This window comes from Bubalus bubalis, chromosome X (genome assembly GCF_019923935.1).
Source record: "Bubalus bubalis isolate 160015118507 breed Murrah chromosome X, NDDB_SH_1, whole genome shotgun sequence".
Taxonomy (NCBI): Eukaryota; Metazoa; Chordata; class Mammalia; order Artiodactyla; family Bovidae; genus Bubalus; species Bubalus bubalis.
Window position 1 is genome coordinate 131,144,627 of NC_059181.1, and position 22,096 is coordinate 131,166,722.

Consider the following 22,096-nt stretch of genomic DNA (forward strand, 5'->3'; position numbering starts at 1 on the left):
AAAGGTCAAAGTGTATATAAGACCCGCGCCTGTCCATCTTCTTCTCCCAGGCACATCTTAAGGCCCATATGTGAAAAAAGACTTCCGTTCCTCTTTGCTTTCCCTGCTCCCCAGTCTCCTAATGGGCGCACTTCCAGACATAGATGAGTATGTAGCCAAGCACACCCACTGGCTTTCCTTCATCTCTTAGCAGTTGAACCCTTTCCTTCCCCACCTCCAACCATTCCAGGTTTCTCACCGAAAACTGGCTGCCTCATTCATCCTCTTCAGGGACGCTTTTTATTACCTCACCAATCATGGTGTCCAGTCGTCTCTGTTTCTTACCGTAATGATGTGGTAATTTAATGCTATTATTTAACATATCCTAGACTACCCTAATACATATTTTGAAGCAAAAATACACCCCATGATCCAGTGGCTAAGACTCTGTGCTCCTAATGCAGGGGGCCTAGGTTCAAAGCCTGATCAGGGAACTAGATCCCACATGTCCCCACTAAAGATTCTGCATGGCTAAGGATACACTAAGACCCACTGCAGCCAAATAAATCAATACTTCAAAAATGCACCCCAAAATTGCAGAACAGTGTCCCAAAAGCAAAGCCTCTGGTTAGATTTCTTAAAGATTCTCACTGCCCATGTTGTTTCTCTGAAGTCCAGACTTCTGTTTTCCAGGCCCTAAGTGAGTCGAATTCTGTACTTGCAGTAAAAAAACCTTCACCATATTAGGTGATTTTAACACTCACTGGCAGCCTTAAATAAACTTGTTCCCCAAAATGCAAAGATAGTTATCCTAAGAGTTAGTAGCAGATCTCAGTAGTGTATATTTAGAGATTTTAATCTTTGGCTTATTATAAAAGATGATCTGATTCTCTGGTCATACTTCACATCAGACTGGCTAGACTGGCTTCGTGAATATTTAGAAGCAAATTCCCTCTGGAAAAATAAAGAGGAAAAACTCATTCAAGATCATTACTTCAAAACAGCAAGAATCTTGTTTATTTCAGATGATAGAAGCTTTGGTCTCACAAAGGAAATGCCTGTGTTCAACCAACAGTTCCCTCCCCCTCCCCCATTTTTAAACATTGTGATACCTCATTATTTACTTGATTCTTTCCTATGAAGCTTGGAGGTTTTACTTTAAAAAAAAATCACAAATTCAAATTAATTTTCATTAAGGAACGTCATGAGAGTCCTTGGGATGACTGGAAACATTCTGGAGTTTTCTAAAGTAGAGTACAAAAGCCTTGAAGCAGGAGACCTAGCTTTATGATTTTAAAAAGTCACCTTATTGCTCTGTGCCTCCATTTCCTAAAATGGAATATGAGTGTATTGAATATGATGGTCCCTTCCCGTTCCAATAGGCTGTGATTCCCAGCACTGTGAAAAACCAGGTAGGAAATTCAATTCAAGAACTGTTGATTGAGTCTGACCCCTTTGACCCACACGGTGCTAGATATGTTGGGAGGGGAAAGGACATGTCTTCCATGCTACAGTAGTAGGGGTGATAAGGCAATGCAATCATTCTGGAAGGCAGAGTATGATAAGTATCTCAAAATGTGTGAGTCAACTTTCCTGCTTTCTCAGATTTCCAGGCTAGTGACCATCACTGAGAGTTTCTTTGCTGACTGAGAATCTTGCAAGCCTCAATATCAGTGAGCTTTGCTTAGACTTGGAGACACAGATGAATGGAGAGATAGAGATGATACGTTCCAAGGTCAGGACACAGCCTGGAAGCTTATCATTTACCTCTGTCCTTAGAATTCAGAACAACAAATGTCCCCTTTAATAAGTTTCGGGTTGATCAAAGTTTTCCCACATCCATATACATAAATATCTCATCAGTCCTTATTGTATCTGGAAAATGCCTGGGGGGAATTCCTATTAATTAAGAATTTCTGGCAGTTGGGTTTTGATTAACTGAGGTCTGTCTGTTTATCACAAGCCTATTATATCCCTCTCTACTGTTACTGCTGCTCAGATGCCCTTTGCCCAAAGAAAAGTACGATAGGTTGCAGTAAAGACTTATTACATCAAAAGACTTTCTCTTCCACCCATTAACACCAGCATTTTAGGATCAAGGCTGGTATCTTATTCTAAAATTATAAAAATATGAACCAGTTCAAATGGGAAAATAAAATACAAATAGTCTCCTTTGAGTTAACGACATCACTTAAATCAAGTGAGACCTCAGATCCATCCTTTTAAAAAATAGAAAAAAGGAAACATTAACCACAGATAACTATTTTATCCCTCTACAGGCATTGAATATGTTTTCAGTTGGCACGGGAGGAAAGCACCCTGACACCTGTTCCTTTGTACGGCTGATGCTGTGAATGTCCCAGCTAAGCCTTTGCGGACACTGAGGGGCTGACAAGCTCCTAGGGGGTTACAATTACTGGCTTGTAAACATTAATGAATTTTTTTAGAATCATTATCCAGATTTATTAGGAAAATTTCCCAGATTAAAAGCAACCAAAATATAGCAATTAGAAGGTTCATCACACAGCTTCATGATCACAGGAGTCTTGTCCTAGATTTCAACAGACATTGTAACAAACAGGTTCATAAGGGCTGCAAGAACCACAGTTTACAACAGCAACACAAAAGCTACTTACTGTTATACATTAGGTGCAGAGAGATACTGTCTGATTCCACTTATAGGAGATACCTAGAATCATCAAATTCATAGAGTCAGAAAGCACATTGGTAGATGCCAGGGGTGGGGGAAAGGGAACGGGGAGTTAGCATTTAATGTGGACAGAGTTTTGGTTTAGGAAGGTGGAAATTTGGAGAGATGGATAATGGTGAGAGTTGCACAGCAGTACAAATGTACTTAGTGCAAATGTACTGTACAAAGATGATGAAGATAGTATGTTTTACATTATGTGCCTTTTACCACAATAAAAAAAACATTTTAAAAATATTACTTATGGTTCACACTCACATTGCCACAGGACCTTTGTATTTTAAATAATTTAGACCCCAAGACTCCCTTATAAGAGAGACACAAAGCCAATGCAAAATAAGTAACTGTAAATAAAATGTACAGACTCAAGTTCTTCACTGCACTGACACTGAAGGGCAAAGGCCATTGACTGATGCATGCCAAGGTCTGGACTTCAGTGAGACTGAGTGTGGGAAGGAGCTGTGATCAGTCTGATGCCACTGTTGGCAACCACCCACCGGGCCCTCTCAGTCAATTTCATCCCACTCCTGTTGGGGCAGCTTGCCTTCTATCCAGATTCAACAGGGTCGAATTTGTCTCTATCCAAAAGTTATAACAAATTGACAAGTAAGGGGCATGACTCAATGGGCCCAGGCCAGAGCTCGGGGATACTGGTGACAATTAGTGTCATGTCACTACAGAGGCTTCCCACGTGGCACTAATGGTAAAGAATCCACTTGCCAATGCAGGGGACATAAGAACCGTGGGTTTGATCCCTGGGTTGTGAAGATTCCCCTGGAGAAAGGAATGGCTACCCACTCCAGTATTCTTGCCTGGAGAATCCCATGGATGGAGGAGCCTGATAGGCTACAGTCCATAGGGTGGCAAAGAGTTGGACACGACTGAAGTGACTTAGCATGCAGACAAGCACTAGAGGTAGAGCTAAAGTGGAAGAGATTAGTAGCCAGACACCACTATTCTCTCTCCAACCTTTTAAAAGTATAACTACCAAGCAGCTTCCCAGATATACATGTAGCACCAACACCCTACTCTGAAAAAGAATAGCAATTAACAAATACCTTCTGAAGTCATCTAGCACTATAGGTAAAAGACCAGAAATCTGGCTGAGTTCTGTCTCAAGATCCCCAGGTGACCTTACACAGTCACCTCACCTTTCATCTACTTAGCTATAAAATAGAAAACTCCTCCCCTGCCTTACCAGAATGATGTTAAGATGAATCAGACAATTTCTCTAAGGTATTCTAAGATTCCCCAGCAAGGGCAAGTCCACAAGCATTATAGAGTCACTGCACCTCATTTCAAAGAGGAGGGGAAAATGAATAAAGAAAGGAACATGTGGTCACTGAGTCCAAGAACTCAAAGAGCATTAAGCTCCTTGTATAATCTGAGGCAGGTCCCAAGAGAGGGAGACTGATATGGTGAAGTCACACAAGAGTTTGGTGGTTAGGACATGGTCCCCAGATATTCAGTCTTTGTATTTGTCTTTGATGTTGTGCTGTTACTTTATTACAATCATCTTAAAGATTTGGATATGTGAGCACTACCAAGAGAGTGGCAAGTACTTTGATTATGGTCTTTTGGTCCTACCATAGTGGGGTTAACTGGTCATCAACAAGAGTTCTGAGTTCAAATTTATGTGCTTTAACTTATTTCCATGCTGTAAGTTGTTCCAACAGAGGAAATTTTGGCTCTGCCTATAACTGGATCATTATTGAGGACAGGGCAGGAAGGGTACTGTCTCTTTCAGAGCTCAGCATTGGCAGGAAGTGTGCCCACCAATGTTAAGAATGGGGACACAGGGGACTTCCGCAGTGGTTCAGTGGTTAAGACTTCACCTTCCAATGCAGGGCATGCGAGTTCAATTCCTGGTCGGGGAGCTAAGATCCCACATGCTTCCTGGGCAAAAACCCAAAACATATAACAGCAGCAATGTGGTAACAAATTCAATAAAGACTTTTAAAATGGTCCACATCAAAAAAAAAAAAAAAATATGGGGACACAGAAAATAGAAGACTGGATGAACTTATTTGAAAAAATGTTTTCTAAAAGATACACACACACACACACACACTCTTGTAGAGGTAAATAAGAGGGCAGAATCAGATGCAGTGAAATCTCAGTAATGTTGGGTCTTAGATTAAGAAATGAGGATCCAGAGACCCTGAAGCAAGGGACTAGGCCCTCTAAGAAGATACTATAGAAAGCTTCTTAATGGCCGTTCTTAAGTGCCTTTTCATCATTACTAGCTCTTCAACAGCTCTGAGAGCCCTTTTCACTTCTCTTGACCTTATTTAAAACTACTGCCTGTGCTTAACTGGAGAACCTCCTACTCAATAAATTGCTTCTCCTCCCTCTTCCCTGGCCAATATAAAATCAATTGTTGTTTGACAGACTGCTTTGTTGCCATTTTCTCAAAGTCGTGAAAGAAAGAAACCCACCTTATTTGTACACACATTAACTTAATTTCAGTCTCACCCACTCAAGCACAGCACAATCCTTCAAACTCTGACCCTAGCCTGTTTGCTGCTTGGTGTCCATGGCAACCACCACCAAGCTGCTCAGAGAGAGCTTCAAGGAGTGGCAGTAAAGTGCATCTCCCAACAGAGCCGTTAGCTCTTAACAGGGGGCTGCAGACCCATCTCCGAAGCCTCAGTCATTGGCTTTCATTAGGGGAGGGTAGTGTTGTCCAGGGCTCCTCCCCGGAAGAGTTATGGGCTGCTTCTCACACTCAACCTGTTGAAGATAGAGCACTAATTGTGAAATATTGAAACTAAGTGAAAGTGATAGTTGCTCAGTCATGACGCTTTGTGACCCCATGGATGGTAGCCCCTCAGGCTCCTTTGTCCATGGAATTCTCCAGGCCAGAATACTGGAGTAGGTAGCCATTCCCTTCTCTGGGAGATCTTCCCAACCCAAGGATCGAACCCAGGTCTCCTGCATTTCAGGCAGATTCTTTACCATCTGAGCCACCAGGGAAGCCAAGACTAAGTGGGAGGGCAGATTATGCCCAAGACAACTTCCCCAGTAGTATTCTTCGCCCATGATTCTGTCCACTGCAGCTCCCACCACATCCCTTGTTTAACTAACTACAGTCACAGATCTCAACACCCCAAGAGACAATACACATGAATGCCTAGCCACTTTCTAGTGGTCCCTACCACTTGGTGACCTACAACTCATTCTCCTCACTTTCTTAACTCATATCAAGAATGCATGCATGATAATCTTGCCATCAAACTCTTTTTTAAAGAAAAAGAGCCATGTTCATAATGGTCCAGGAACTGGAGGATTTATGAGCCAAGAGAAAATGGTACTGTTTCTCCAAATATAGAGAAAGCCGTTCAGTCTTCAAACTGTTTTCATGAGTTCCATATTATTGGCTTTGCTCAGGGAGCTTAGCTGAAAAGTTGTCAGATGGAGATGAATTTCCCTTTACTGTACTCCAGAGGAAGATGGGGATGGTTTTGTTTGTGATCTCACTGCAACAGAACCCAACACATCGAACAAAGTTGTGTTTTTTTGTTTGGTTGGTTGGTGTTTTTTTGCATACAGAGGACTAGTTCAGACTTGGTTCTTTGTGGAAACTGGAAAGAACCCATTACTCAAGTGTTCTCTTCATAGAATCTACATAAATAAGAATAATATTTGAAGTGGCAGAAACAAGCGAATAGTTTTATCTTCTTAGCTGCATGAGAAAAGGAGACAGAAGGCTCTTATGCACAATCCTTTCCAGTAGAACTGCTGAAATGTAAAGATATGGTTTCAAGCTGTCCTTGAAAGCAAGACATCCCTATGTGTGCTGCCTGGGTCTGTCGTCCCAGATAAAAACTAGTAGCAAGTTTAAAGAAAAGGTGAAAAACAAAGAAGACATGGTTCTAGTCTCCAAGGAGCTCATGAGTTCATAGAGAAGCAGTCAGGTAGACAGATGATCATGGTCTAACTGCAGTGACAGAAAGGAACAAGATCCTAATGGGAATGCACAAGAAACATGCCTGACTTAGAGACCCAGACAGCTTGTTCCTGATGACTTGTTGAACTGAGTCTTCAGGGGCCAATAGTTCACCTGGTTTGGTGAAAGGGGGTGGAAATTTGTATTTGCATAGATATGACAAGCTCCCTTGTCAGAGTGAATGCTAATAAGCAGTGCCAATTAGGAAACAGAGAGTAACTCAGATGTTGTAAAGCAGAATAGTTGAAACTTTGATACCAATAAGAACACAGACTATATTGGCCAGAACACAATTCTATCTTTCATCACGACTTTTTGATCCTCAAGAAACAGAATTTTTCCACTAGGAAATACAGTAGCATGATATCTGAAATGAGAAGTTTCTGCTTAGGGATTAAACTACCCCATCATTTTATGATGAAGAAACTAAGGTGCTGAGAGAGAGACTAATACATATAGCAGCCACACAAGCAGTGAGTGAAAGAGAAAAGATTTAAACCCAGATCTGATTCCACTGTCCAGCTTCCTTGCGCCACACCACCCAAGACTACGCCAATACAGGGACCAAACAGATATCTACATACGGACTCCCTTGAAAAGGCCACCTGCCTTCTCACCCCCATCCCACTTCCCACCCAACTACCTGGAATTATTAGTGTTTAGGTTAAGAGTCCATTCGTAAGAAAACATACTATACCAGAAAGATGACATTTGAAGTCAATAGAAAGTCTCATCCTTTTTCCCTTGTATTTGGAGTCCTCTTTTTTCTCATCATTCAAAAACATTGAACACCTGCATACAGGGCACTGTGCTGAATGATATATACACTAATTAGTTTAAACTGGGGCCCTGCCCTCAAGTTCTTTAAGTCTAATTGGGATGACAGGACATGTGCCTAGTTTGGGTAAATAATCAGTAGTCTGAGGAAAGGATGAGAGGTAGAAACCATGTAGAAATTTACAAGTGGGAGTGATCACCAGACAAGCAAAGCAGAATACAGGCTTCCTGAGGGCAGGGTGCTTTGTGTTGTTCATTACCATATCCCCAGCACCTAAAACAGTTTGGAACCTAGTAAGTGCTCAATAAATATTTGTTGAGTTAAATAAATAGCTTCTTGACATTTTTCGGGGTGAGGGGAGGGTAGTCCTGGCATTTATCACTTGGAGAATAATTCCCAGTCCTCGGTGCACTGCGTACTGTGGCTTTTGCTTAGAGTACACCACACAAACTCCCCAGGGAGATGTGTAGCAATGAATGCAACAGCCTATGGCTTAAACCTTTACAAAATCCTTGCAAAGCTCTTCTCTCTGCCACTCCATACCATGGATGCATGTTTCCCAGGGGTGAAGGCTAATGTGGAGCCAGGGCTTTTTGTTTATTTGTTCCTTATGACCTCAAGCTCTTTTCAGCAAAAGGCACAGCCCTTTGATAGCAATGCAGTTCTGGGAGACACGACTCCATTATGTGCTGGCTCATCTAACAAGACAGAACGCAGATTCTGATTTAAAAGCAAGCTCCTTTAATGAGTTTTGGTTAGGCTTAAAGGATAAATAGTTGTGATTACTGTCAGTCGGCACAGGTTGTAAATCTCTGTCTTAGATGCTTATATTCCATTAAGGGGGACTCAAATGGGCATCACAGTACAATTCCCTTTAAAAAGTGGAATCTGGACCAAAAAAGCAGCTTCAAAAACAGTCATTTGTGCATCCCCAAATGGTCAAGTTCTTGGTCTTCCAGGGTGTTGTACTGGGTTATGAGTTTTTCACTTATTTTTATCATTGTACAAATTCTTATTACTGTTGGCTGCCAGAGCTTGGGAAGAGATAGGTAATTAGAACATATCAGAACAGTGAAGGGAAACCAAGTATTCACATAAAAAATGAGAAGATAAAGCCATCCCACTGTCACTGTGGCTTACACTAACCTCGTGGTACCGCAGTGCTGTGCCCGCACGTAATTTCAAGTCAAAGATTCACATTAACACGAGTGGAGACAGATCTGATTTTGTAGTGCAAAACGCTAACCGTGTGCACTCTGATTTCTTCCCAAAGCTCACAAAGCCGAAATCCCTTTCAGCTCTGCAGGCGCACCTCCTAAGAAATTAGAACATCACGTACCATCACACAGATATGATGCTGAACATCCTGCCAACTGTCATCCTCTCACATCTCAAGGGGTGTAGTTCAGAAGGTACTTGGTTTACAGCAGAGTAGAAGGAAAACATAAAAAGAGGAACACGCCTAGCATACCCATATACTCTAAAACCACAAATCTGATTAGGAAACTTTTCTGGATTAAAGCAAGAATAAATACCGCCTTGTAGAGCTTTACATATTTTTTTAAAAGCAGTTTTGCACAGCATCTTCTTCGATCCTCTGAGGTCAGTAGCGTTCATAGTGTTTTCTCCATTACATAGATGAGAAACAGACATAAGAAGGTTAAATAACTCGCCTGAGATCACATAGGTAAGAGCGCTGAATTCTTCTTGTTTCCAAAAGAGCTATGCCCACTCTATGTCTGGAAGGACACATTTGGACAGCAGCCATGGAAGTCTTGCTATACCATCTTAACTATGTCCTGCCCCAGTCAGCTCCCCTGCTTTTGGAAAGATATGGCAAATAACCTTTACTTTGCTGCTGCTGCTAAGTCACTTCAGTCATGTCCGACTCTTGGCAACCCCATGGACTGCAGCCTACCAGGCTCCTCCTCCCATGGGATTTTCCAGGCAAGCGTACTGGAGTGGGGTGCCATTGCCTCCTCCGAACCTTTACTTTAGGCTTGGGCATTTCTCTTTCCGCCTTCATCACTGTTTCCTGAAAGAACAATTAAGATCCATCTGGGACTAATTATAGCGATTCTTGAATTTGAACCTGCAGCCATTACCCAATTGAGGTCACTTATTTTAAATTAACTTGCCTGGTCAGAACACAGGTTTGGCTATCTTCAGAGCCCAGTGCAGATAGGCACCAGCTCACTCAGACTTTTAATTAACCAGCTAAATAACCTGCGCTGTGACAAACTGCCTATGATGGGATGGAGTCGTTCATTTGCATTCACACAAGGATCAAAATGCATTGTCAGAGCTTCAGGGACTGAGTCCTAGAAACCTTCACACAGTCTCTTGTTCAAGGCTGTGAGCCTCTTGCCTTTGGTTCCTTCTAATTAGTTTTCCTGTGCTTTTGTTCAGATTATCCAACATTCATCACAAGTGCAGCCTGTGATTAAACAATGACAACTCGTGTCATATGCTGATAGGGAATCGAAAATTGGAGTCATAATCGTACGAACCAAGCCCACGGCTTTAAGAAATAATTAGGGGGAAACCAAAGGAAAATTCCCAGGGTGCCCCACAATAAAGGAGAATTTCCAAAGATTCAGGCTAAAACTGCTCCGCACTTAGGTAATAATACATAATAACAGGAGGTGCTCAGTCTTTATTGAATTGAATCCATAGTGGGAGCTGATCATTCCACAGAAACCATGATAGCTCTTATGATTAGTAATTATTATTATGGCTGCTCACACTTAGTGACTGGGCTTGGAGTCAGACACATCTGATTTCTACTCCAGGCTTCACCATTTTCTGCCTATGAGGCCTCAGGCAAATCAGCCAACAGTTCTTTGTGCTTCAGTTTCCTAATATGGAAGATCAAATTAATAATAGTGCCTAACTTGCAAGGTTGTGGTGGGGATTTGATGAAATAAAACATGTTAAAAAAAATCACTTTCCACAGTGCCTTGTACAGAGTAAGTGCTCAATAAATGTTAGTTTACGTTTGTCTTCTGTCCTTTCACCAGACCTTGTCCAGGGCATCTTCCCACCTGGGATCCTCCTTCCCTTCTCTCTGCCAAAAACAATTCCCTGCATCATTCAACATTTAGTCTAAAAGATATCTTCCTCCCCAGGGGGAAAGTCTTCCAGCATCTGGACTTGGTCAATGCCCATCCCCTTTACTTTTCTAGATTTTGTATTATTTTATTTTATTTTTTTTAATTTTATTTTATTTTTAAACTTTACATAATTGTATTAGTTTTGCCAAATACCAAAATGAATCCGATGGCACCTTCGATCAACTGCTTCATGAGCAATGTGGACTTTTCTCCAGGGTGTACTTAAGCCTTCCACGTTAGAAACATTAAGTACCACATTGGTGCCATACAATGGGGGTACAAGTTGAGTAAAGAGAAAGGGGTGGAGGCTTTCTGGTGGCCCAGTGGTCAAAACTCCATGCTTCCAATGCAGGGGGCCTGGATTTGATCCCTGTCCTGTCGGGGAAGTAAGATCCCACATGCTACACAGTGTGGCCAAAAAATAAGTTAAATTACTTTACAAAAAAACAGAGACGGAGGCATAAAGGGAAGTAATATTGCTTTAGCCCCCTTATATCTCGAGCCCTCTGCTTGGAATTCTGCATTTATGCCTTACAATAACCATAATGCAATAGGTGTCATTATGAGCCCTAGTTTACATATGTGGGAAGTGAGGCTCAGTGAGGGAAATGACTTGTCCAAGGTCACTCAGCTACAATGAGGAGAAACTGGTGTTCTAGGTCAGTCTGACTCCATAGGCCATTCCCACGACCATCACACTTTACTGCCTGCCTCATTATTTTTATCAGTTGCAGTGATGCAAATCAAAGCAATATGTAGATAATAGAATGCAGCATATGTGACATGTCATTGCAGTTACAGCAGATACTGCCGGTGCCCCCCCTTGTTGGGCGCTTGCCTTTTTCATACATGCCAACAGCACCTATTGTCAGCATGTGCTGTTCTCACTTGAAGTCAGATAAATCAGACTTGTTGGGGAGGAATTAATCCTCCTGACAGAAGCTACCAGCCAGTGGTGAATGGGAACTGAAAGACACAGACTTCAACTTCCTGGCCCTTCAGATGGGTGAGCAGCAGACCCAAAGGTACTCAGACGCCCCTGTTCATCCGTGTACCTGTGCTGGCTTCTTTCCCTTTGCTATGTCCTCACTCCCCTACCAGCGCATCCTGGAATCACTCCCCTACCAATGAAACCACTGGTCCTCTAATCTCTGTCTCAGGGTCTACACAGAAATTCCCCCTTTGGCACCTTTCCCAGGCGTCTGCGCAGGTGTCCTCAGGCTGGCCCCTGCCTGCCCAGGGCTTCCCAGGGCAGTTCTCCAAGGGTGCACCCCATAAGTTCAATATCTCCCTTCCTACTCCTTTCCATGAGACTCAATCATGGATGATCCTGCTTTTAGTTTTTCAAAGTGCATTTATTATCATACAGATAGCTAGTTCTTTAAGTTCGGTGCGCATCACAGTCAACTGTGTGTTAAAACGCAGACTCCAGGGTCCTAAACCAGACTCTGTGAATCAGACTCTCTGAAGAGTGGTGCCCAGGTACTCGCATCTTCACAGACACCCCAGGTGATCCATGCCGCCCCAAGGTTGAGCCTCCAAGGAAGGTGGATCGTGTTCCTTAGTGTTCTCTCTACCGCCACAGCCTCTGTGGATTCAAGTGAGAAAGCCTGGAATAGCCATGCCTCCTTGCTTCTGAAATGAAGTGTAGATTGGCCAAGTCCAGTTGTTACTGTCAGAGTGGGGCAATCCAAGACCCCTGAGTAATGGTGTAGACATCCATCTTACTGACCGTGCCAAATTTCTGCTCTCACCCCTCTCACTGTCCCCCCACCCTCATTCTCTTCTGTGGCAGAAACACTGTGACACACCTACACATGAAAAATTAGGTGATGGCCTGCGCTTCTTTGTCTGTGGGCAGAACCATCCCCTGCCTCCCCACACGCATCTTCTTCCAAGACACACTTTCTATGTGGTTTGAATCAATGGTCTGATCAATGTTGGAGGCAGGACAGTGGCAGGTGGCAGTGCAAATTACTTTGCTGTTGGTTTACCCCCAGTTCAATTCACCCCTCTGCTCTAAGTGCAAACCTCAGCTCCTTCCCTGTACCTCCAACCCAGAGCTATCCAGACCAGTGCCCTTGATACCCCTCCACACCAAGTTCTGATGTCTCTCCAAATCCCTCACCCCATAGCAGCAGGAAACTACATCTCTCCATTTTAAGAATGAGGACATAAAATCAGGGAAGGCTTCATGGAGGAGGCTGCATATGAGCTATGCCTTGAAGAATAGATGTGATTGCTACAGAGAAGGATAGATAGGGGGAACATCACAGTAGCAATAAGGAAGGGGACATGTAACTAAGATAGGTAGGATAAGCACTGGGCACTGTATTAGGAGCTGTAGACATTGATACAGCATTTCATTTATTCCTCACTGCAATTCTGTGAGGTAGGTACTAATGATAGACCCATTTACAGACAAGTTCATTAAATCACAGAGTCTAAGTTAACTGCCCAAAGTCACATAGCTATTAAAGGGCAAAGTAGGGACCTAAACCCAGGTAGTCTAGCCTATACTCTTGACCACCCTACTTCACTGCCTCTCAACTATTATGTTCCCTGTTTTACAGCTAGAAAACTGAAACTGAGAGGTCAAGTAATTTGCCTAATGTTTCACAACTTGGACTTGGCAAAGCTAGGATGCAATGCCCTTAGCAGATCACCTTTTCTTTACTATATAACCACTTACCCCACTCCAGTACTCTTGCCTGGAAAATCCCATGGATGGAGGAGCCTGGTGGGCTGCAGTCCATGGGGTCGCTACAAGTCGGACATGACTGAGCGACTTCACTTTTCACTTTTCACTTTCATTCATTGGAGGAGGAAATGGCAACCCACTCCAGAATTCTTGCCTGGAGAATCCCAGGGACAGGAGAGCCTGGTGGGCTGCCGTCTATGGGGTCGCACAGAGTTGGATACGACTGAAGCGACTTAGCAGCATAGCCCTTCTAACTTAGCTTTTCCAGTGAACCATATCAGTCACAATTTCTTATGGAGCCAGCCCTGGCTTACCATTACAACAAATCCCTATAGTTGGTCCAAATAAAAATCTCCCCTCTAGTGTGTAAGCACTGTAAAACAGCAAGACTCTCCTGAAATCACGAGAAATCGCCCTCTGAAATACATCTCTCTTTGTTTTCAAAATAGCATTCTCTTTAAGTCACCTGTTTGTCAGGCTCCCAATTATAAAAACCACAGGAAAAAAATTCTTTAGTTGGAGACAAAGTCCTTTCTATCTCTAGCAGGTTATGAGTTAATCATTCTCAGTATGCTGTACATATTTCTGTTCTCACACTTCTCCTGATGGGTTATAGCTGTCTCTTAACTTGGCAATCTTTCCTACTCTAATGGTGGGATCCTCCAGGCTAAGCACCAGGTTCTGGTGACCTCTGCCTCCCCAGTGTCTGGACCCAGGATCGGTACAGAGCAGGCCTTCAACAAATGTTCACTGAAAGAAGGAATGAATGAAATGTGGTTAAGAGAAGCAGCCTTTCCATCCACTGGGTACTTCTGAGTCCAGTGGTATGCAGGTAAACTGACTTTCAAGGTGAGGCTGGGGGGAGTCCTAATTTGTAGTGTTGGCTAATTTCTGTGATGTATTGGATTACCCCAAAAAATTCATTTGGGCTTTTGCATACCATCTTACAAAAACTCAAACTAACTTTTTGGCCAGACCAATAAATATTTCCACCATGGCTAACTTAAAGCTACCAATAGTTTATTGTATCAGCATGATCACAAAAGTGCATGAGCTATCAGATGAGGAAGAGAATGGAAATTCAAATAGTGAAAGTGAAGGACCAAACCACACATTTGCAAATTAGAATTCTGTATTTTACAGCCCAGAAACTAAGCTTCTATCATTTGTCATCCATTTGCAAATTGAGATAAACTTAAACGACACAGCTCCCAGAAGAGAGAGAAACTTGCCAAGTAAGGAACTATCCTGAAAACCAAAAGCCCAGGAAGCACACTGGGTTTCTGAGATATATTTTCTTTTATTTGAAAATGAAGACATGTTTACTTGCTTCCTTCAGCAATCAGAAAATTTCCCAGAGTAGGGCGTCAAATGTTGGAAGCATTGTACAGACAGAAAATGCATTAACAGAGGCAAAATCAAGGAGTTTGAAGGAGAACATCTCATTTTCCACACCCCATGTTTCTTCCTCTCCCTTCCCAGCTTAAAGGCCTCTACATCCTGGGATGAACCTGGGCGTCTAAAACTCTACCCAACCGTCCATGGTTTGGCTTTGCACAGTGTAATGGAGCTAATAAGTAAATGGTAGGATTTGAATCCAGAACCACCTGACTCCAAGGTTCACAGCTCTTTCTAGAACAGCATCTTTAACAAATTACTTCTTGTAAGCTTTCAGGGTGATTCATATCACATCTATGAAGAGTTTTAGACTCTTACAAGTTTCAACTCTATCATTTCAGGTGAGATACTAGAATTCTTGATCCTGATAAATATCTACAGATGGGAAAGTGTGGGTCCTGGGCCAGTGAAGGAAGTCTTGCAATATCCCGCCCATATCCAAGTGGTTGTGGCTGGAAAAAAACACATGTTGGAATGACTACTCAGCCTTATGCCAGATGATGCCTTTCCTTTTTCTTTAATCCAAGTAACGAATCCAGTGGCACTGCCAAGCCTTCTACTCACCACCTGTATAGTCCTTCAAGTAGGTCTTGAGATTCAAGATTATAGGGCTTTGGGTCCAATTTTAAAACATCTACAGAGAAAAGAAAAAAGATACAACTTGATATAGCATAAAGTTGATATGCATTAAGATACAACTTGATATAGCATAAAGTTGTAAATATTAAAACAAAAGTTGTTGTAAGTGTGAACATAAAAGTTGACAGTAAATTTCATAAAAGAATGCATAAAGGACACTGCTATTTAAAATATATTGTTTAAAATAAGTTATCAGTGATTTAGGGAGATAGCTGATACAAAATGCAGAGACTACAAAAGTCAGACATATGGCTATGTTGAAGAGAAACTAATATTCTTTCTTGCTGTATTACTCTGGGTTGAATAGTAGTTTAAATCACCCATACCTCACCTCTTGGGAAAAAAGCCTAGAGTATTGCAAATAGAAATAGGGTGCTGTGAAAGGTCTTCTAGATGAGATAGATACTTTAAGAAAAGACACAGTGTTTGGAAATGCATCATTTTACTGGAAGTTAGGCTGATGGAAGAGACCAGACGTTTTAAGTATTTATTATTTGCCCTATGACCAAGAACTCTAGCTGATCAAAGCTGCTGGGCTTCCTAGGTGGGGCAGTACAAGTAAATTGCCTTAGGAAAGCCTTTGTAAGTTTCCACATTTGTCATTTGTACGCAGTCTTGGGCATTATCTGCTACCTCCCAAACTGCCCATCATCTTGCTCCCTTACAAGACTCATGACCCTTTGAAAGTAGATGGGGATACTCTTAAGATTTGAACCATAAGGCAAATAAAACTTGTTTTGTCTGGACAGGAAGATATGGTCTGTATTCTCTTCCCTAAAGACACAGCTGCATTAAGGCAATATTCGCCACTACTCCTGATGGTACACCAGAGGATTTGCAGTGACATCTGGATGAATAGATTTTGTTTTCACACAGTTGTATTTATTTTCTTGTATGTAGTTTCATGGATATTATTGCTTTGGACACTGCTAAATTTAAGTAAACAAGCAGCTATAGAGATAAATATCAAGAAAATGATAGCGTGGTACGTGGATAGATACAAATTGTTAAGGAAATTTCTGAGGATATGAAATTTGAGAAATAATGTTTTAGGGTTAATACAATGAGGCGTTCTCACCAAGATCAATGTGTGTTGAAATGGTCTGTTAGTCCTCCAGGCAAGAATGATCTGTTGCTCCTGTAACTTAGTTGTGGCTCTTTATTGCCTCTTATTTGTATGTTCTCTTTGCCTCTCCTGCTATTTAAATCTTCTACATATTCTATTCAGTCACAGTGAATGTAATATTGAAATCTGGAAAGTGAAACTTCCCAAAGACATGTTCTTGGGTGAAATCTTTGTCCTCTAATCCTCGCATCCTAGCATTTTATTGGATGGCCTATTCAATTGCCTTCTCTCTGCATAAGCTTTCCCTGTAGACAGTATACACGCTGATGAAATTTCTCGGTTATCCTCCCATTTTCCTTCTTTATGAAAAGCTTCAGCCTTTCTTTTTCCGTCTACACCCTCCCCATCGCCATTGGACTGACTCTGGTATGGGTGACTGACTCTTTTCTGCTTCACTAATCCAGCACATTTATTCAAGTCAGATGCCTGCAATATGAATTCCTGACATTCAGTGTGTGCAGATTGAGATTATTAGAAAAATAATTCTAAAGAAATTGACTTCTGATATATGTTTACTAAGACTAAAGCAATTTAGTAGCTTGGGGTTTTCATTCAAGAAAATGAACGGCTTTTATCATATCTGATGGAAGGTTTCTTCTGGGAAGTCTGGCATATTCTGAGGCTGATTTCTGCTACATATATCAGAAGTTAATTCCTTTAGAATTATTTTTCTAATCTCAATCTGCTGAAATTAGATAGGTTGCCACAGGATAACAGTATCTTCTTGTAACTGAGGAAGCAGAAAAGGGAGGGTGACTGAAAAAAAATGTCTTCTCTTTGAACACACACACACACACACACACGTGGTCTAATAGTTTTTTCTTAAAGAGAAAATATCTATACAATGGGTAAATCTGGTGAATTAACACCAGAAACCTGCTTCATCTCGCTCCCCAGCCCTCCAAACATTCTCAGGATACCTAAATCAAAGAGAAACAGATTAAGGTGAACAGCAAGGCATGTTCTGTACTCAAAGTAAGATCAATCTTTATACATAGATCCTTTTTTGGCACTGATGTAGAAAACCCAAACATGGAGATACTTAGGTCTGCAAATAACTTAATCTGCATACCAGATGGATCTAAGGGGAAAAAACATAGACACTTTCCACACATCCTTTTTTTTTAATGTGAGCATAGAAAAACAGATGCTTTTGCTCCCAAAGGGTCTGTGGGCCTCTCTCAAGTAGTCTTATGGAGCAATTTAACTTCAAATTTCTAAAATTATGCAGATTAAGCATTAAATTGGAAAAGAAAGGGCCTCTAGAAAAGCAACTCAACATTTTCTGAATTATTTTTAGCTGCTCAATAATACCCAGCCCCCAATTTCACAGAGAAGTGGATGGGGGTGTCAACAAGGGGACGTCTCCCCCCAGTAGGTCGACTATGATTCACTGACTTCTGTAACAAATAATTTAATGCTCTGCTACATGCATGGTTCAGTGAGTTTGTATATAAGAGCTTTTTCTTCTGTGAATAAAACTATTGTCTAAGTCTCACTGAATGAGGGTTGTGGCACTTTTTTCTTTCAGGTCCTATTTGTGGGCATAAAAATAAATCTCCTTAAAACAATGAATTTTATCTTGTTCCCTTCTTGCATAGATCATATCTGCCATCACATCAAGCCATCCATCTTCTTCAACAAATCTTAGAAAGGCACAGCGAATACACAACATGGATTTGGGAATTGGGTATTTCCTCCTGAAATTTCACAGTAGACTGTAAAATGGCTTTTATACTTGAAGTTCTGAAACTAATTCAGGAAGAGCGATTATAATTGCTATAAAAGCAAAGTTGAATATTCTCTTGGTTACCAGAGTCATTAAGGAACTGAGGGTACAATTTATGCCTTGTTCATTTGTAACAGATGGAAAGAAGAAAGATTTAAGACTAACTGAACAAGAACCACTGTCATTAACTAGTTCATTTGTGCACAGTATTACACACAAGCCTTCCATCCCACCCTTCTTCCCACAAGCCCTGCACCAAAAATTCAAAAAAAGGAAAGACCAAGAGCAAAACATGACACTTTTGGCACTGAGGCCTCACTTAGCTCACATCCATAGGATTGTTGCTGTCCTACGTAAGATCTTGAGATAATTGAAATGTATTATCTTAGGTATTGGGAATTTGAGCATTTCTGATGGAAACCTTCCCTAAAATGTATTCTAATTTCCCCAGGTTTTTCAGCAGAAATTACTGAACACAACAAGCCATACCCTGATGACTCAGGCACTCAGGATGAACATCCATGATTATACTGTAGTATAATGTCATCTATTTTTTTTCCCTGGATTCCTCCTTCCTCTTTAAATCAGTCCATCACTTCCTCTGCTGCCAATGTACCTCATTCTAACATCACTCCCCTCTCTCCATAGACACCTCCTTCAATCTGTAGCTTTTCATTTACTGTGAACTGGAAAACCAAGATTGGTAGGAACTGTAAGTTAACTAAGAGTGAAGAAGGCACTGAAAGTAAAGATGAAGAAATAATTACAGCCTTTAAGTCTCTGTGACACCTAAAGGTTCCTATCTTTAGATAACTTTCCCATCTCTTCCAGTTTAAGCAGTACTGTGAGAGAGCTAGTTCAAATAAGTGAGTTTGTTTGACACAGACCATCTGGGCATGGGTTAAAGTGGGTATTCTAATAGCTTCAAGTTTTTCTGAAACAGAAACAATATCTTAGTAAATGACCCCTCTCCACAGTTATTTAACCCCACATTATTACATGAGGCACATCCCAAATCCTTTTACAGATGTTATTCAGTTTGATCCTGACAATACTGCTGAGATAGGAAAGGCCAGGCTCCTGGTCCAAGATTACAGATAAGGTGATGGAGGCTGGAGAAAGTGATTTGCCTCTAATCAAGCTGAGTACGTGACAAGGTTGGGCACCTGGGTTCTCTTTGAGGGGACTCATCTAACAATACTTATGTTTTCTCTGGCTCCCTCTTGTCTTCCTGATTCTCCAAAGGAGACTAAAGCCTGCGTCTGGCAAGACAGACTTACTCTGTTTCCTTTGGGCTCACTTCTTTATTTCTCTCCAAGCTCTCCCAAATGTCTCAGGAATCTGACTCATTTTTCTAACAGAACTCAAACACCCCTGATTTTATTGTGTTGAGGGTTGTCAGGGAATTAAAAATTCAACAAATGTATGGTCCCAACTTGCCATCAAAAGTTAACAGATGTCACCAAGAAGGACGTTTTTTGCCAGCGGACACTGAAGAATACATCCCAGCAGATACCTAACAGCTCATTTTATGTCATGGCGGTGTGAGAAATCACCTCCTCAAGACAATCATTAACCTTTCATTCCCTCCATAAATAATCAGTTAGATATGTGGCTTATATTTTAAATTAATTGAAATCAGCTCTCTCCTTCTCTGGACTTGAAATGACTGAAAATAAGCATGCTATTTACATGTGTGTTTCCATTCCTCTATCCCTCCCAGCAGACTGTGGATGTCTCTTCGTCCTCTTCTCCAAGAACATAAAGTCATTATTGACATTTGACATTTAGCACATATTAAGAAACCATGTAATGTACTGCCAAGAGTGGGTTCTGGAGGTACACAGACCTATGTTCTAAGTCCAGCTTTAGTATTTCTTAGCTATATGGCCTTGGGTAAATTACAAAAATTCTCTTTGGTTGAGATTCCTCATCTCAAAATGAAACCAGTGGTACTTAAGCTGTTAAATTGTTCCAGGGAATACAGCACCTAGCATAGTGCTTACATATACTAGGCACTCAGTTAAGGGTAGCTAGTTTTAATATTATCATAGCGGCCCTTTATATGTAGTTCTGGTCTGAGATGTACACAATGTTGTTGTTTTCTCCAATTGTTCTTAGACCCTTGACAGCTGTGTCCATAGAGGAACGTATGATGAAGTTTAATGGCCTTTTATTTGCACAAGTTCCAAATACGATATTCATACTTTTGTGTTATTTTTCTAGAAGAGGGCTCGTAAAGTGAAATTAGCTTCAAGCTTCTGTAAAACCTGGTTCTGCCTCTGGAAGTGTCTTTAACCTCTATTTTATCCCCCGCCCTGTTCCCATTCCCATATACTACTCTGCACATAGTCAGTCCTCAATAAAATGACATTTTATAAAATCCTAAATTAACCAGGATTTTTCCTGTACTTAACTGTAAGGAAATAAGCTTATGTCAGGTATTTTGTCAAAAACTTCCAACTTCCAACCGATACCTTTAGTTGGAAAGTATTCAATCCACCTATATGTTTTCAGATAATAAAAATGCACTGTGTGAACTGTAAAACTTGGTGCTGATACAGTGTTTCTCATGAAAATTAGGCTAACCGTGATGACCTTAAGGCATGGCTTCTCAGCCTCAGCACTACTGACACTTCGTGAAGCCGTGCCCGACTCTTCGTGACCCCATGGACTGTAGCCCACCAGGCCCCTCCATCCATGGAATTTCCTAGGCAAGAGTACTGGAGTGGGTTGCCATTTCCTTCTTCGGGGGATCTTCCCGACCCAGGGATCGAACCCGGGTCTCCCTCACTGCAGGCAGATGCTTTACCATCTGAGCCACCAGGGAATCGCTACTGGCTGGATAATTCTTTGTTGTGGGGGCTGCCCTGTGCACTGTCAGCCCTCCCAGATTGGACAACCAAATGTCTCCAGGCATCGCCAGAGGTCCCCTAGGGGAAAAGTCCCCTGCCCCACAGCCTAGGGTGTCACAGCACCAAAAGACGTACAGATGTTCACAAGTCTTTCATATTAAGGTAGGAAAAGGCAGGCATGCATTTTAGGAAAGTTTTTTCCCCCCTCAAATCACTTCTGCTAGAAAAGTTTTCAATAAGCCAAAGCAACCTCGATTAACCTGAAAATCCCATTAACCCCATTCTTTGTGTGTTCTATTCCCTAAGCATTCCAGATAAAGAAAGGAAAATGTACCATACATTCTATTTTCTAATTTGTATACAAAGTTCAGCCCATTTTCTGGCTCAGCAGCTAAGTAGAGAAATCTAGTTCACGGGTGAGGGCTCCTCAGCTTCATCACTTTTGCCATCTATTTTAAGTGACATTGATGCTACTGACCTGGAAGTTTAGACAGCTTCTTTTGCCCCTGTTGTTGACATTTTTAACTTTCATATTAGCAGTTCGTCCTGTTATCTTCTGCCTGAAAGGAAAATGCAACAAAAAGCAATCTGGCCCAATTCACTATGATTTACTGTGGATAAAAGACCGAACACTTTGTCGATTATTTAAAATAATTTGCTGTAGCCATCCTAATGACTGTGCAATTGAAAAATGTCCTTGAGTAAACGACATTTATTATCTTTTATTTCTGCAGGTTGTGATCCTGGGGAAACATTCAAGAGGTTACCACTACATGCTTGCTAACCTGGTAAGAACAGCAGAGTTCAAGTTTTCCAGGGCATTATATCCTGTTTAGTTTGTGTCCCCTGTAATTATCTCAAAAAGAAATATGAGAGAAGCCTAGTGTGTTTTTTAGACACTTGGAGAAATGAGTCCATAAATATAAAAACCTGAATGCAATAGCCTGTTCTCAATTATGCTCTCTCTGTTTTAGCTGTGAAGCTTATATTCTCTCCTCATTTAAAAAAATAATAATTTGATATGATTCTTCACTGATTATTCTTAAATTTAACTTGGATTTGAAATGTCAACCATTTTAATCAGGTTTGAAATGTAAAACAAGGCACACAGGATACAAGAAA

General features: G+C 41.4%; 1 protein-coding gene and 1 long non-coding RNA gene across 8 annotated transcripts in view; one reads left to right on the forward strand and one right to left on the reverse strand.

Annotated features, from left to right (window-relative positions):
• GRIA3 (glutamate ionotropic receptor AMPA type subunit 3) overlaps window positions 1-22,096 on the forward strand; it is a 309,119-nt gene that overhangs the window by 164,691 nt on the left and 122,332 nt on the right. For all 6 annotated transcript variants that reach the window (XM_006064985.4, XM_006064986.4, XM_025277145.3 and 3 more), the window contains one exon: window positions 21,709-21,762. In XM_006064985.4, coding sequence (XP_006065047.1) covers window positions 21,709-21,762 — 54 coding nt within the window. The remainder of the gene's footprint in view (window positions 1-21,708; window positions 21,763-22,096) is intronic.
• LOC123331754 overlaps window positions 14,873-22,096 on the reverse strand; it is a 210,135-nt gene continuing 202,911 nt past the window's right edge. Inside the window, exons 3-4 of one of the 2 annotated variants that reach the window (XR_006548513.2) lie at window positions 15,190-15,259; window positions 14,873-15,077 (exon numbers count right to left, since the gene is read on the reverse strand). This is a non-coding gene — a long non-coding RNA (uncharacterized LOC123331754). Of the gene's footprint in view, window positions 15,260-22,096 lie in introns of both variants that reach the window. The other variant, XR_006548512.2, reaches the window with a different exon arrangement.